At 36.9% G+C, this 17,070-nt stretch overlaps 1 protein-coding gene across 1 annotated transcript in view; it reads left to right on the top strand.

Moving 5' to 3' along the window:
• Positions 1-14,820, top strand: part of LOC310726549 (B-cell scaffold protein with ankyrin repeats-like) — a 46,083-nt gene extending 31,263 nt beyond the window's left edge. The window contains exons 8-16 of the mRNA XM_083542251.1: positions 4,706-4,769; positions 4,875-5,108; positions 8,193-8,255; positions 8,460-8,635; positions 11,896-11,959; positions 13,761-13,790; positions 14,192-14,271; positions 14,440-14,475; positions 14,656-14,820. Coding sequence (XP_083398377.1) covers positions 4,706-4,769; positions 4,875-5,108; positions 8,193-8,255; positions 8,460-8,635; positions 11,896-11,959; positions 13,761-13,790; positions 14,192-14,271; positions 14,440-14,472 — 744 coding nt within the window. The 3' untranslated portion in view covers positions 14,473-14,475; positions 14,656-14,820. The remainder of the gene's footprint in view (positions 1-4,705; positions 4,770-4,874; positions 5,109-8,192; positions 8,256-8,459; positions 8,636-11,895; positions 11,960-13,760; positions 13,791-14,191; positions 14,272-14,439; positions 14,476-14,655) is intronic.
• The last annotated feature ends 2,250 nt before the right edge of the window (positions 14,821-17,070 follow it).

Genomic DNA, 17,070 nt, shown 5'->3' with positions numbered 1-17,070 from the left:
GGTTTCATGGTTTATAAGATATTCACAGACAGTGTGTTGAGCAGATATGTTTTATGAAGATAGGTCACTGAATATTTAGTCAGTGACAAAGTAATTATTTTTTTAGCTGTCTAATTTAGTATATATAGGAGTAAAAATCAAAATGTCAGTGTGCACAAATGCTGTGTTTAGTCCCTGGTGATGCTCTGCCAGTTTTTTAATCCAGTTCTCTTTAGCTCCTGCTTTGTTTTTTGGGTGTTTTCTCTTCAGTTAACATGTTCAACAAGTGAAATGCATGCTCAGTTGCATTTAGATCAGGTGATTGGCTTAGCCATTGCAGAATGTTTTGTTTTATTGCCTTAAAAGGTCTTGTGTTGCTTTGTAGTGCACATCTGTGCAAATAATCTAACACAATACACTTCAGAATTCATCCTGTTCCAGTTGTCAGCAGTCACATCACCAATAAATACAAAGGAACAGGTTGTATAGTGGGCAGTTATTCATCCCCAAGGCATAATGTGAAAAAGTATGCTTTAGATAACAAGCAGTTGCTTCCACTCTCCATACCCTTGCTTTCTTATCATTCTGGTACAAGTTGATCTTTGTTTTACCAGTCCATTGGAAGTTTTTTTGGCAAGCTGTAAGCTGGTCTTCCTGTTTTGGAGGAGTAACCATGATTTACATCTTCTAAAAAAAACCCTCTGTATTTATTCAATTAATGTTGATTGTCTGTTGATTGTTGACTGTGACACCAACAGAGCTACCAGAAAAAAACATTTTCTATCATCCATCGCAGTTGTTTTCCTTTATCTTCTTGGCCTTTTGGTGTTCCTGACCTCACCTGTTCATTCTTTCTTTTTGAAACTATACAAAAAAATTTGATTTTGCAACACATACTGTTTTTTAACTTTCTTCACTGCAAGCTCAGCAGGAGATTCAAATGTAAAATATATAAACAATTCCTAATATTGTTTCTGACTAAATCTTTATATAAATTAAATAAATTTAAAAAATGGTTTTCATTTTACGCAATAGTTGTCATTTATCCATAATTTCTAATTATGTTTTTTCACATGTATAAACTGATTAAAAATTAGGAGAGAGGAAGTTCAGAATTAACACTGTAAACAAGACTTCATGAGAAATGATACATGTTTGACACATTTGCTAAAACAAACCATTTGTCAAGCTCTTTCACAGTGGGGTGAGTACAAATGTATATCTCCATAAAGCAATAATTCGTCACTGCACCAACAATGTGTTTCTCTGTGATTTGATTGAAATTTGAATGCTAGCTTCTGCCATGTTAAACTGTAACAGTGGGCTCTTTCAGTTAGCGCATGGTAGGCAAATGCTATTTGGTCTAGCTGCTTGTTCTGAGTAGAAGCTACTTCACGATATACAGTGCCATTGTTTACAAACGAACCCAGTGAACTGCCATACCGCATCTGTCTTTTTTAAAGCTTTGCATTTATGTCATATTCTCTTTTTCTTTTTGAAATGCTGATTACTTTCACTGCATATTAAACATCTAAATACATTTGGACAGTGGTAAACTTCTCTATATGGTGTAAAACACAGTGTCTGAGAGATTACATTTGTTCCAGTTCATTTAAGCTCTCAAGAGACCCGCATGCTTGATAGCAGGTTTTTCAAAGGATGTTATAATCTATATGCTTGCTCATATGCAGCCCAGCCAGCGTTGTCTTGATTCATTATAGAAGAAAAACAACAGGCAATGTAAACATGAGAATAAGGAACATATTATATGACATGGTTCGAAGAGTGTGTAGCACAACCATTTGTTTAATCTTACATTTTCTAAAAGTACTTGGCAGAATAAAAATAAGCAGAAATTCTTAGAAAGTTTTCCGCGTATCTGTTTAAGTGCTTAGATACTATTCATTACTCTGTAAACTCCTAGGTAAAAAAATAGACAAAGCAAAAAATGGCAAAATCTGAAACGAATGCGCTACTAAAACGTCTATGCCTGCATTTGTGTGTTAGCTTTAATGTACCATTTAGGGAGAAGCTAGAAACACAAAACATTCACTTATACAGCTCATTAACACAAAATGAAACAAGATTGGCTGTTTTTGCTGCCAAAAAAGCTGTTTATAAATGTACACACAAAGCTTCAATGTTTAAATTCATCAAAGGAAAAAAACTAATAATAAATTACTGTTTATACAGTATTTGTTCATTCTTGTTTACTTCCTGACCATTGATTTTTGATACGATTATTTTAAAAAGTGTAATATTTAGCCATTTCCGCCTCGGACCATTTTTTTGTATTTTCCAGAGATGTGTTTGGAACAATTTTAACTAATATTCTGCATACATTTGTCCAAAAAAAAAAAAAAAAAAAAAAGAGGTATGTCTGCAAATTTATCAGATATTTATGCAGTAATAAATCACTGCACTAATGTACTTGCAATTATTTTATAGAAAAAAAAGGCTGCAAGGATTACCATATAATTTATAGTGGCTATAAATGTATGGTCACAGTGAAATCTGGAATATGAAATATGGGACAGTTTTCAAACATCTGTCATTCTGTTTATATATCACTCTTTTTTATGGGAGGAATACACTTTAATTATTCATTAGTAAGGCACTTGTGGAAAACCTGTTGTTCCACTCGTGCCTGACATCAAAGTAGCCATCATTCGCATCTCCCTCGACTTGTGATGCGTAATTAGCTTGTCTTGTATATCTGTTAATCCTCGCCTTTCTACTCTAATGAATGTATTCATATCACAGAATGCTAATGTGCATTATCAATACTAAAGGGGAAGAGTGTGGGCTATTATTTGGAGTGAATGGAGGAGGTTGCTAAGGAACAGTGTGTGGAGAACGTATCTGCCGGCTGAAACATGCGCCGTTGTAAAGTGTGGACTTTCAATGGTCCCCACTCTTCAATTCACCACACACTTTCTCTGTTTTAAACCGAATGCATTTTTCTCTGGCTGTGGTCAGTACGAGAAGTATGAATAGCCTCATTGTTTGTCACTCGCTGTTTTGAGCAACTGACACATAATCTGCTTTGAGGCAAATTGAGTTGTCTGCTGCTTCCACAGTGATTGCGGCTTTTCTTTGCACATTATATGCTGTGCTTTATATACTGATTCAGCCAGGTTGGCGAAACTGACAAGACCTTTAGATAAAGAGCACATAAACTGCATTGTGTAATACTCACACTTTAGTTGTAATATTTCAGTGCGTTCATGACAAAGACAGACTTGACACTTGGTTGAGCATAGAATCAAATCTTTGGCAAGAGAATTATGGGCTAAATTATATGTTTGAACAGCTGGAATTACATGTTTGAATGGACTGCGTTTGCAAGCTTTGATTGATGAATTAAACACTTTCTGCTCTGTTCCAGACCACACCGATGACAGACTCAAATCTATTAGCAGTTGGTTATATCTCTCCATCTTCAAAGGACAGGTTTTGCTCTTTTTCCTGGTGTTTTTTTAATCCCAATTTTTGTAAAAATGTCAGATTGGACAGTTGCACTGTATTACTTCAATTTTGCCACTCAAAAAAACGCATGTTGTTGTGGTTGTACTCAAGTGCTTGTAACAGTGTGACTGCTGAATAAATAAAGGCAGTGAGTTGATATCACCTGAGGCTGTAGTTTAATAATAGCAGCAGTTCAACATGTTTATCATCAGGTATGCAGCTAAGTAGTGTATTAATTAAAATCAGATTTTGCTTAGGTCAAGCCCTCAGTGGTGATTATATGACTGCTTAACCCTTTTTATTAGATGAGTCTCACAAAACTTAAAATTGCACCATTAATTAAAGGAAAAATCCATCCTGAACTACTAGAATATTTCTGCTTTCTTTAATAACATGATTTTAAGGCATGCTGTGGGGAAGATTTTTCTTGTGTTGTGTTTTTAAGTTTAAAGTTATATCTATTTTCTGTTAAACTGCTAATACACACTGTGTTCATTTAATCTCAATGTTTTCTTTTTGTCTGCACCAAACATTTGCACATGTGCACTTTAAATAATGTCCTAGTTTGTTTTGTGTTATCTTGTGTTGATTTTTATGTTGATCCTGGGGAAACGTTGTGTTGTTTCACTACGTACTGTATAAGGCTGAAATGCCTAAAAATTACTTGACTTTTCACTTTGGTTAACAGTTTGCTACATTGCCCACAATGCCATTTGACTACCTGTTGAGTGGTGCCTGTGAGATTTAGATCTTGCTTCAAATCTGCCTATACAGAGTGATATTGCAGAGTTTTAATCCTTTAGTCTGTTCATCACACTCACTAAACTTTATGATAAACCTTTTGTCACTGCAAACAGCTTGATGGCTCATAGATTGCTACCAAGTCAAGTCTTTGACTCCACTATTTACTGTCTCTACGTTTCCTACATCGGATTTCTCAATAATGTCATTTTTATGTTGCTGAAAAATAGAGAGTTAGAAAATGAGCTCTTGCTGTAAAAATCCTGCTATTTGGTTTAGGAGATGTTATTCCTTATGAGATTGCTGGACTTTGTTTTCCTATTAAACACCATTGTAGCTGGGCTTTACATGGGCATAACACAAATATAGTATCAATTTACAAATTGCAAGAGCACCAGAATTGCCTAAGCACATCACAAACATTTTTATATACACAAACATACTTAAGGTGTTACAGAGTCTATATTTTCTCCAAGACCCAAACAAATGATAAACCTATCTGACTGTGTTTGTCTAGGCGAAGAGCAGTGGTGATGACATGAGTGAGGACACGAGTGTATATGAGTTGATGGGCAGTACTGGTAAGTCGGTACACACCGAATACACACGACTTACTGTATGTTCTTGAAATAAACATGGGAGTAATTAATGCACCGAATCAACACTCGCTGTTTCGATACCTGCAGCGCATCTGCAGGTTGCCGACACCCGTGATGAGCCGCACACCGGGAGAGTCAGAGACGCTACATTGCAGGTGGAGGCAGCCAACGATCCCTATACACTAGAAATGAATGATGAAGAATACGACATGATTCTGACCTCCAGCAGCTCCATGGTGATGGCCAACCGCCCCCCTGCACCTGCCCCCAGACCTGAGAGTCTCCCTACCAAGGAGGAGAACTTACCTTACATCGCTCAGGGTGAACACATGCTAATCTGTTAGATCTGAAACATTTCAAGGGAGGTTGCATGGATTTGTTGATTGTAGGAGAATCTTTGGATTTGTAATTCTACTAAAAACAAACATACTAGACTTAAAGTTAATTTTGCACATAAAGATTTGGCCACATGTTTTATTTATAGATATTTTTTGCTCTCCTTGCTCATTAAAGCAGGTTGTGTTGCTCTTATTGGCACCCGAATCAACAATGTTTATAAATACTTAATATATATATTTTTTACTTTACTGCCTGTGCTCCTATAACTGATGACAGGGAAAAGCGAGACCCAAATTTGCATCGTTCATCAAGTTCAGCAAGTTCTTAAATGTTCAATTTCAGCCGCATTAATTATTCAACAAGTTGAAGGTGCCAACTGACTTGTATTGTTAGAGCTTAATAAATCATTTAGACTCTCCTGATTTGTTGCCTGTAAGCCGGAGAGGGAGCGAGAGAGAGAGAAAGAGACAGACTGAGTCTAGCGGTTCAGGCTTCATCAGGAAAAACGAGACCTTTGCATGAACTGTGCAACCAAACTCTCTTCTGAATTGCTCAATTGTAATGGTGAGGAATCATACCTCACTTTTTTATCATTTCATTTCCACAGATTCAAGAACTAGTAAAATAGGATGTATTTTTTTTTTAAATCTGAAATACTGCTATAAACATTAAACACTAGGTAAGAGTAATGAGTCATTATGTGAAACAGTTAATTGTAGTAGAGAGCGGCTCAGTGTGTGCAAGCGAGTGGTTCGGACTGTGCAGTGAGATATATTGCCGTGATATCAGATGCTGTTTTGTAGGAAACAGATGGTAACTAGCGTGACTTTCTAGAGCTGTTTTGTGAAATCCTCATTTTTCACATATTAATACAGAAGGGGGAATGAAAACATGAGCAATGCCATGGCGGTTGTTCAACAAATTCGTCTCTCTCGCTCTCATGCTTATTTCTACTATTTTCTCAAAAAACGTTTCTTCCTTTTCGTCTCATATGAAAAGATGATATCTCTATTTTTTTTTACCCCTTTTCATTGTGCCATCCAGAAATGAGTCGCCGACATAAGCTCGGCTAGTATGATTGCTTTTCTATTGACACAGTTCAGCCAGCATGATGGTGGGATATAAAGCTATTCATTAAACACGGATGATAAACTGAGACATTTTTTTACTACGATGGATATTTCTGAAATCTAGCTTAACCTTCTACATCTTTTTTTACCAGACCACTGTTTCTGGCTTCCTCAGAAATAACACAACATAAAAAAAAAAGGCATTTAAAAAAATATTTACTTGTACAGCCGATAGCTAGAGCAATCTGCTCTCGTTGGCGAGCATTTATACTCAAAAAGAGTTGGTGGGTGTGCTGCTACTGTTTCAGGGTCAAATTTCTTCTGCATATGCTCTGTGTTAGGTTTTAGTCCAGTGTGATGTTGAGCTCAGACCCACATTGATGTGAGGATGAATGATATGAGGCAAGGAGCGAGTTAAATGTTTTGTGTGTGTGTGTGTGTGTGTGTGTGTGTGTGTGTGTGTGTGTGTGTGTGTGTGTGTGTGTGTTGGCTTTTCCACTGGGCCTACTTCATGTTATGATGAATTACTCTTCATCAGACCATATTAAGCATTATCTGTGCATTAATTTGGTGAGCAAGCTGATCCCAGACGAAAAGCTGTTATCCTATTTAATAAGACCTTGTTGTGCTCAGCAAATCCTCAGCAGACTTACAGGACAGTGCCAATATGATCTGAGCATTATTAGTGCCTGGGGACTTTAGCAAGAGAATAGAGTGGTTGCTTTTGAGCACAACGAGTATAAAAACGACACCAAACACACACATTCAACGCGGAGAGAAGGAAGGCTACTACTTCATGCATCTGCAACCAATCAAAACAGCTCAAGGGGGCCAAGTAGAGCCGACATCATGCATTACACATGTTTTCCACCTCTCCCATCCCACAACATGAAATGACAGAGGGCAGAGGGTGGGGAAGTGGGGTGGGGATGGGGGGGCAGTTAGGGGTGTGGACAAAAAGAAAGACTTTTCCATCCACTGTGACGTAACGATCTCTCGCCCACATGCTGATCAGATTTCTAGACCCACTCCGTGTTTATAGAGTTAGACAGAGGAGGGACCAGAGCTCATCTAAACTGCTCATGCTTAAATTCCAGCTATTGTTGACGCTATAAGCCGTTGCATTACCCCGTATCTTTCATTGACACAAGCACAGCACCCGCAAATGCACACTTTCTTTACCTTTGGTGTGTAAAGATACTATCTTCTCTAGGTCTAATGTGAAGATCTTTACTTTGCTAAAAACAAACTAATGGTACAAGAAAAATCCTCAAGGTAAACTCCTTAAGTATTTATTGCACAATTCAAGATAACTGATACCTACTAAAGTTACCAAACACACAATACTGTATGATATGGTTGTATGATAAAATAGTTCCTTTTGTCTCTGATAGTGTACCTTACTGTGCTGCTATCTGGTATAAACGTAATTTTGGTCATAGCAGCGGTTCAGGGTGTATTAATAAAGAGCTGACGTGCCCTCGCGTTGTGTGCCTGCAAGTCACAAAATGGTGCGAATGACAAAATGGTAGAAAAGAATCCATTACAGCAAAATTGCACTGTGTGGTGCTGAAATGAACAAGCACACCAGCAGATCTCATTTAAAGCCCTTACAAACAATCAATAGTATCACCAAGTGTATCCTTTACTTTAATTCAATTTTCCTCCTTTCCATTGATCTCAGCAAGTCTCATCTGTGTTTATCCCTTGTATCAGCGTGTGCGGAGAAAGACGCTCCTTTCCAGTTTACTTAGTTTATTATGATAATGTCCCCTGTCAGATAAGGTTATTTTGGTAATACTAATTATGCTTAGTAAAAAGCCTGGTTACTGTAGGGAATTCAGCAAAAAAAAAAAAATTATTGTCCAGAACAACATCTTTTTTGTTATGTGATGCCACCTAGTGGATTACTGCAGAAGCAGAGAATAGTCTACAGCTGCTCCAATGAGAAAACCGGGCCACTGATTTTTGCTGCCTGTCTTTAATTTTATCCTAGTGTTCCAGAAGAAAATGTCCCAGGCAGATACTGAAACGCTCTACTCTCTTCCTGCTAAGCAAAGTAAGATATAATACATTACACAGAGCAGTGTGCTTTTGTCACACATCCGTGTTAAGTTTTAATACTGATAAAAACACATCTAACTATTATAAAAACGTGCAATGTTTTCCTTTTTTTGTTTTGTGCTTGTTTTATTTTTGCCATTTGAGCAAAATTGTGTTCTGGTAGATTTAACTTTGTGTGGCTGTTGGGTTCATGCCACAGCCGGTGGTCAAGACTCATGTACATATGACACCTTTATGCCGGGTCCAGCGCCGGGACTGGACGAGCTCATTAAACTGCAGGAGCAGGTGAAGAAAGGATCACTCAGCGTGGATGAGGCCCTGGAGAGATTTAGTGACTGGCAGAGGGTTCAAAAAGGATTAGATGGCATCCAGCAGGTGAATAGCTATTTTGAATAAGGAATTATGCTAATAAATGAATAATCCTCTTCTCCTTCTTTTGGCTGCTCCCATTAAGGGTTGCCACAGCGGATCAGCCGTTTCCATACTACTCTGTCATCTACATCTGCCTCTTTTAATCCAACTACCTGCATGTCACCACATCCATAAACCTCCTCCTTGGTCCTTGTCTTTTCCTCCTTCCTGGTGGCTCCATCCTCAGTATTCTCCTACCGATATACCCCATGTCCCTTCTTTTTGCACATGTCCAAACCATCTCAATCGGGCCTCTTTCACTTTGTCCCCAAAACGTCCTACATGTGCGGTCCCTCTAATAAACTTGTTTCTAATGCTGTCCATTCTCGTCACTCCTAATGAAGATCTCAGCATCATCTCAGCATCTTCTGCCACCTCTAGCTCCGCCTACTGTCTTTTAGTCAAATCTACCACCATCTGCCCTTCCACATTCCTCTCCTTAAAGCGATACCTACCCATCACCTCATCATCACCTCTGTTCCCTTCACCAACATGCCTATTTAAATCTGCCCCAATCACTAATCTTTCTTTCCTAGGTACACCTTCTACCACTTCATCTAACTCACTCCAGAATTTTTCCTTCTCCTCTATCTCACATCCCACTTGTGGAGCATAGGCACTGATTGACATTCATTATCACCCATTTAACTTCGAGCTTCACATTCATCACTCTATCAGAAACTCTCTTCACCTCCACTACACTCTTACTGTACTCTTCCTTAAGGATCACCCCTACACCATTTCTCTTTCCATCCACACCATGATAGAACAGTTTAAATCCACCTCCAATGTTCCTGGCCTTACTCCCTTTCCACTTGGTCTCCTGAACACACAACATATACATACCTTTCTCCTCTCCATCATATCAGCTATCTCTCTCCTTTTACCAGTCATAGTACCAACATTTAAAATACCAACCAGAACCTTCACTCTCCTACACTGCTCCTTTCCCTGCCGTCTCTGTAGACATCTTTCTCTTCTCCTTCTTCGCAGCCATATTTCCACTGGTAACCTGTTAGCTAACAATATCTGTGGCGGTCGTTTGTAACCCAGGCCTTGACAGATTCGGTATGAATTTCTGATTCGTGAGCAGCATATTTGATTTGGCACGTGTTTTACGCTTGATGCCCTTTCTAACGCAACCCTCATTTATCCGGGCTTGGGACCGGCACTAAGAGTGCTCTGGCTTGTGCATCCATAATGGCTGGGTTTGCCTAGGTTTTAGTAAATAAATTAAAATAATAGCAAAAACAAACGCAGACATACATGCATACATTCTAACAAATAAAAAAAAAGAAAGAAAAAAGAAAGAAAGAAAAGCAGATATAGTAGGCAGATAGAGAGAGAGAGAGAGAGAGAGAGAGAGAGAGAGAGAGAGAGAGAGAGAGAGAGAGAAAGAGAGAGAGAGAGAGAGAGAGAGAATAAATAAATATACATACATACATACATACATACATACATACATACATACATACATACAAACATACATACATACAAATAAATAAATATTAGCCAGACAGACAGACAGACAGACAGACAGACAGACAGACAGACAGACAGACAGACAGATAGATAGATAGATAGATAGATAGATAGATAGATAGATAGATAGATAGATAGATAGATAGATAGATAGATAGATAGATAGATAGAAACAAATTAATAAATATAAAAAACAAATAAATAAATAAGTTCTTATTTTAATAAGAGCATTTAATACAATTGTTCAGTAGAAACATATGCTAATGAAATAAATAGTGTTTTAAAGTTTAATGAACACATTAATTATTACATAACAAAGTAAGAAGCTAATAGAAAAACAGCTGGAAAAAGTGCCAATTTAGAATTTAGTCAATTTAGAATTTAGAAAGGTCTAAACTGTTTGTGTAAAAAGACAGTAAAGCAATCATGCTGTTAAAACAGCTTGCTTAAAGATGTCTGAAACTTGCTATGTACGTATGATTACCTCAGACACTGGTTGCCAGTCATTCATCAAGTAATTGTAATTATTCCTTTTTTCTTTACTTTTGTTAGTCATACATATACATACATAAAGTCTGCAGAAGACAAACAGAAAACAGGAAAGCCTGAACTAAATCTAATAAAAATTAAAACATTTAACTTACCACATGAAAGGTTGTCCTAGTGCTCCACACTCACAGTATAAACAAAATGAGTTAGTAGGTGTCTGAGGGATAAAACGGCAGTAAATGGACAGCCAAAAATTTGCACTTGACACAAATTTGTACTTGACCCAGAAAGCAAGGGTGGCATTTATTAATTCTGTACTTGAAAGCAGAACTACCCTTAATGAAATTACTCCATTCATACGCCATTAAATTTCCACTTCAAGCACAAAACAGCTTGTTTTTAACTCGCCTAGCGATCAAAACTAAAACTCCTACGACCATATAGTGGTTATTTTGAAATATCATTTTTGTACTGGAGTTATTATACATTCCTCTTGCTTTGTCTCAACCTTGTGCTGTAATGGGACCCAAGTTCACTGTTAGATCTGTGAATAAACACTCATTAAAGCAGACTGATATCAGTATCACTTTATTCATTATTGTCAGCAGATAAGATCCAGATGGGATGCTTCTAGTAGGGATCCCCAGTGTGCTGCAGACATAAAATAAACACAAAGTGAGAACACATCAACATTACATTCAGCAGAATTTGCAGAGCAGTGCAGCACCGATAAAACATACCCCTACAGCTATGGCCATATTAGGAGCCCAGACTATATACAACATAAACATTCCACATAACTGAAGTAAATCAGGCAACTCAGGAAGGTAGAAAGAAGACAAAACGAACACACTTCACACAGAACCAGTGCAATAGCTATTACTTTCTGTTATGTCACTTTCTCTATTCACTATGCAGTGTTCACTTGTTCTGCAGCCTGCATTTGACCACCTGGTTTTGTGTCTATGTTTCTTGGTTGATTCTTACAGTTTAAATGACTCACATGTGGCTTTGTAACTCATTCATCAATAAATGGTGACATTTCCAATTGAATTGAACCTACAGGCAAATCACACCAGGTGTGGTTAGTGCAGAGCGACTCTATGCAGGTGTCTATACAACGAGTCTTGATATTATTTACACTGTATATTGTCTATTGGCACTGTTCAAACATAATCAGCTATTATAATGTGCAAATTGATCGCCTCCAAATGAGTGCGATGCTGAAGATTTCCTAATTATTTGTCTTTTAGGAAAAACTGAGGCAGTTGCGGGCAAGCATCATGAACAACAGAGAGGACGACGACAGTGTCTACGGTCAGTTCACTTCCTCAACTATACAAACCATTAAAATCTATAAGAGAATAAAAATCAGACTCTGGTGTTATTAATCTACCCTCAAGAAGCTGTTTCTGCTGAATGTCAAAAAGCTTGAACAAAGATTCACACTGAAATCAGATTCATGATAGAATTGTTTCTTTTTTTTCAGTCAGTGACTCTCAGTAATATATGTTTAAACAGAACTGGAAATAATTTATCAAAGAGGAGAAATGCTGTAGGTTATGAAATATGTGCCTCATTTTTTTGGCGTGAACCATTAAAAAAAAAAAGAGGAAAAGTAAATAGCTAAGAATGAATTGCATTTCACTGCATTGTATAGTGTATACAGAAACATTTCTGTAAAATGTTATTTAAGTAGCTTCTCTGGATCTTTAATTAAAGCACATTCATAAGCATTGCATGACTATTTTTTATAAAGCAGCAGTGGATAATTTTATAAAAAGGTTTACACGTCAGAACTCTTTGATGTAACAAGGTTTTGTGAAAGAAAGCAGAGAAAACAGCACTCAATATATATAAATATAATCAAGTGACGACTGAATGAGATAGGTGATGCATTTTGTTTTTTGGCACAGTTACAGTACATACAGGATGCATTGATACACTTGCAAAAGTTATATACTGGCTATAAAGGCTTCATATTAGTGTTTAAAACGCAAATATTATTACTACATTAACTTGAGGGAATTAAAGTCATGCACTAGTTTGTGATAAGGACATCATAAATTAGAGAAGATGTAAACAAATTATATTATTAATAAGTATATTAAATATAAAAATTACAGTAACATCAGCACTTTAGTAGAAGACTACCCCTCTCTTATAAGAAGCAGATTCTCTGAATAAACTTTTTAAAAACACTATAGAAAACACTTAGTACTCATTGTATAATTTTATTTGTCAACTTTATATAAATCTTCCAGCATGGATTTAGACATTATTAATAACAGGGGCCTACAAAGTACACTATACATTTATAGTTTATGCAATTCTGTGCTCCATTCTACTGCACATCATAGCTTTGTAAGGAGATTTTTTATTGTTACACACAGTGAGATATTTCACCCAAACTCTTAAAAATAGTGGGGTTACATGTATGATCCATGACAGGCAAACTCAATATAACTCTGATAAAAAACATTATAAAAAATAATAAAAAATAGTAAAAGTACTTTGTTACTGCCCACCACTGCTTATAAATGTGTAATGAAGGGCTAATTTTTTATTTATTTATTTTTTAAATAGAGTGTGTTTTCAAGATTTCTCTTGTTTTTGATAACCCTTTGTTGTAACAGTCCCTATATTAGTTTTTGTGTAAATATTTTATGCTGTTTTCTTAGGACAGGGAACAATGTTGAAAGTCTTGTCGAATGTAATAAAACATAGGATACTCACAGTACAGAGAGCAGAAAAAGATTGAAGTAAAAAAAATAAAAAAAGCATTTAAAATAATCAAGTTATATAATATTATCACACAAGGCACACTTTAATTTAAGGTTTCCCTCGAATACAATAGTAGAAAGTGGTTAAAGTAATACATTGTGATTGGAAAAGCATCAAAAGTCAAAAGGAAATATTTCTTATGTTCTTCACGGTGCACAATCCTGAATCATTTGGCAAAACCTTCAGTGTCGAGGTGACAGATTACTCAACCAGCACAGAGGAAAAAATACAAATAAATACTGACCTTGAATGTTTAAAAAAAATTTGCAAAAATATGAAGGTTTGCCAAAACCATGATGCAGGCAAGTTAACTATCTTCTTCTCTGTCCAACAGATAAAATCAACATCGTTCATCACACACCACGTAAGTTCCACACTGCTACGTTTTAGCATTCAAGAGCTGAGAACGTCTCCTTGGGCGATTAATATTTTATCTTGCAACAAGCCTTCATCATATCTGTGACTTTTGGGTCTCCCAGGAGCGGTTAACAAGCATGATCAGACACAAGGACAGAATCTTTATGTAGTGTAAGGAGATTGAATAGAAGCTAGCGCACACAGTTTCAGACACATGCTTTGAGGTGCCATTTGTCGGTGTCAATGTAATCTGCCTTTTAATAAGCTGTGTGGTTCTGGGAGCATACATTTGAAACAAGCAAAACAATCATTTAACAAGCAATAAGTGTACCTCTGTGTAGGTTTAGCAACACTCCCTAAGTGGATTGTTGACTGTCAGTACTAATAAATATTTTTACCTCTGGTCAGCTGCAACTACAAAAGAATGCAGAAGAGGAAGCGGGCAAAGGGAGACAAATTTCTACAGCAAATCTTCCAAAGGACAGCATGTGAGTTTAAAAAAAAATCTACAGTACCTTTCATTAATAGCCCTACAGATGTTCATTGGCTCTTTTTCAAATTCTAATTGTTTTTCATAGTAATCTCCTAATTAATATGTACAAGAATAAAAATCAATTATAATTCACATTTTTTTGACTCCATATTTTTTCTTTCAGTCAAATTTCTTTAGGAAAGCAGATAAGCGATAAAAGGTACGTTTAAATAGTTTTCAAAGATTTCTTTCAGACATTTTAGTTGTTTAAATAATGAAGGAAAAGTTAAATGTAAATGATTTTATCAATAATACATTTCCGAATAATTTAATTAATTTTCATTAAAAAAAAAATTTGTGTGTGTGTGTGTGTGTGTGTGTGTGTCTTTTTTTTTCTCAGAAATATGAAGCCATTTGTAGTTCCAAGCTGTGATGACAAGTGGAATACTGGATCGATTTAATGTGAAACTATAATTGTTTGTCATCTGAAAAGGAATCAATGGAAAAAAAGTAGAAAACAATTCTGAAAATCTTAAGACTTTACACTACAATGTTTTGTGGAATTCTTTTTTTTCTTTTGCATTGATAATAAAATAATAATAATTATAATAATATTAATAATAATAAATATATTTATGTAACAAACATTTCAGCAATTTTGAAATAAATTGTCCCGATACCACCACCAAATATATACATTTTCCACAAGGGGGTGCTATCTTACCAAACATGCTGGTGAAAAAAAAGCCCTGTCTTTATTAATTCCCATCCTTTGATAGACAAACAAGGCTCTTTTACGTCCCTTTCTCCCCCCCAGCAGACTCCTCGAGTGCCATACGGATCACTGGCTGCATGTGAGGACACAAACAAATGTCCTGGAAAAAAAGAAAATCATACGATGCTGTGCAAGTGAGGTCTTGCCTGTTATGGTGGTGTCAGGGGATTTGGGAGAGCTAAAGTGGCTGTGCGATGCACGGCATGCTGCTAACTTGCTCTGCCTGCCAAACCCAAGCAGCTGGACACGTTTGCATGATCAATCATGCTCTTTGTGAATAATATGTATTAAAGCCCCCACACTCGTGGCGTGTTTTGGAAGCAGCAGTTTTGCCTTTGGAGATGATCCGGCTCCAGCAGCCCTGTGGCATTTGAGGAGCAGGTTTTGCCTGTCACCTGCTGCTCTGGGAAGGAGCCGAGTGTTATGATCTTAGGCTGGAGGCAGCTCCTTCTTTCCTTCTTGACCTCCATGTATATTCTCCAGCTCCACAAGTAGGAACAGGCTGTACCAGAATCCTCTGTGTATGTCGTTCCAAAATCTAAATCAGGACATTTCCAATCTGACAGTTGTCTCTTGCCAGAATCAGCTTCACTTGGTGTGTGTCGGTGAAATGAACCTAATTAACGAAACTGCTTGTCCGTTAGCCCCTTATGGAAAGATGCCACAGGAGTTCTTACTTTTCACAAGCTGGGACAGAGTTGATAAACCCTTCATGAAAGATTAAGGCTTCCCTGAAGTATAGAGCTTTATCTGCGAGAGAGCAGAGGGCAGGATTAGAATGCAGATGCATCAACAATGCTGTCATAAAAACAGCAAACTGATAACGATCCAGTGCAGCTGAGGCTCGAGCTCAACACCAACACCATTATTTCAGATCATCTTCCTGTGTGACATTTCCACACACACACAAAAAAAAATCTCGATTGAACTTTCCAGAGACCTGCTGGAAATCCAGCACACAGCAAACACAGGTTCTTCCATTGAATTCTGGTAAATGTCCTGCAAGTATACGCATGCAAAACACACATGTACATCTCTAACATCATTATCATCATCATCTTCCGGATTAAGAACCAGAATTATGCACAGCTGTTCTTCTTTCTGCACACTGATAAAAATCAGGCAATTTCACAGTCAGTGGCATTCTTTTATCCCCTAATCCCTTGGCATGTATACAGTATACGTGACCCTCCTCAGGAAAGGGCCGAGGCCACAGTGGATTTCTGGCAATCTTACATCCAAACCAGTAGAATCTTATTCAGAGGTTACAATAAATAAAATAGTAAGTTACCGTATATTGAGCAAAATATGTGGGGGAGAGACTACCCAATTTCTCAAGATGTTACAGCAATCTTAATCACTGAAAGAGATTTATTTCGTTTTAGCATGATGCGTGAAAAGCTCTGACTATTAACACAGTCCATCACATAAACATCTTAAATTCAGCCATCTGCAACTTTTTAGAAAGAAAACTGATATATGCCAATGTCTGATCTTCTTTGAAGGCTTGCTTCAAGTACTTCTTCATGTTTATCTTTTCAATGTGTTCTTGATAAAGCACAGCAGGAAATTATTTCACCTGTAAGAAAAATCATCACTAATTTGTTGCTTCTCTTCAATGTAGTGAAATCAGGCTGCACAGTACAAACTAAAGTAAGAGAATTTTTAAATATTCATTCGAATTTTAACTAAAAAAATTTCTTCTATCTAAAGTAGATCATGTATTAAAAAGGGCAGCCTGAGAAAATACAGTATCAATAGACTGAAGGACTTAAAGCATCAAAATTATTACAGCACTTAATGTCCTGGAGATGTTTGTTTGCACCAGGCTTAGCCCTATAAATTGACTCAAATTAAGCAGAAGTGCAAAGTACTTACATTATAGATGCTATGCATCTCTAGGGTTTTGAAAACATCTTGATTAGTAAGTTGCTAATGGTGTGGGGATCTCGGTTGTGTGTATTTGTAGTGCAGATAACGAGGGCTGAAGTGATTGCTAATCAGTGCACACAAGAGCCAGGTGTTAGCTTGAGTTGTGAC

This window comes from Silurus aristotelis (assembly GCF_946808225.1).
Source record: "Silurus aristotelis genome assembly, chromosome: 5".
Taxonomy (NCBI): Eukaryota; Metazoa; Chordata; class Actinopteri; order Siluriformes; family Siluridae; genus Silurus; species Silurus aristotelis.
Note: the sequence above shows the minus strand (reverse complement) of the source record. Positions and strands in the feature narration are given on the sequence as shown.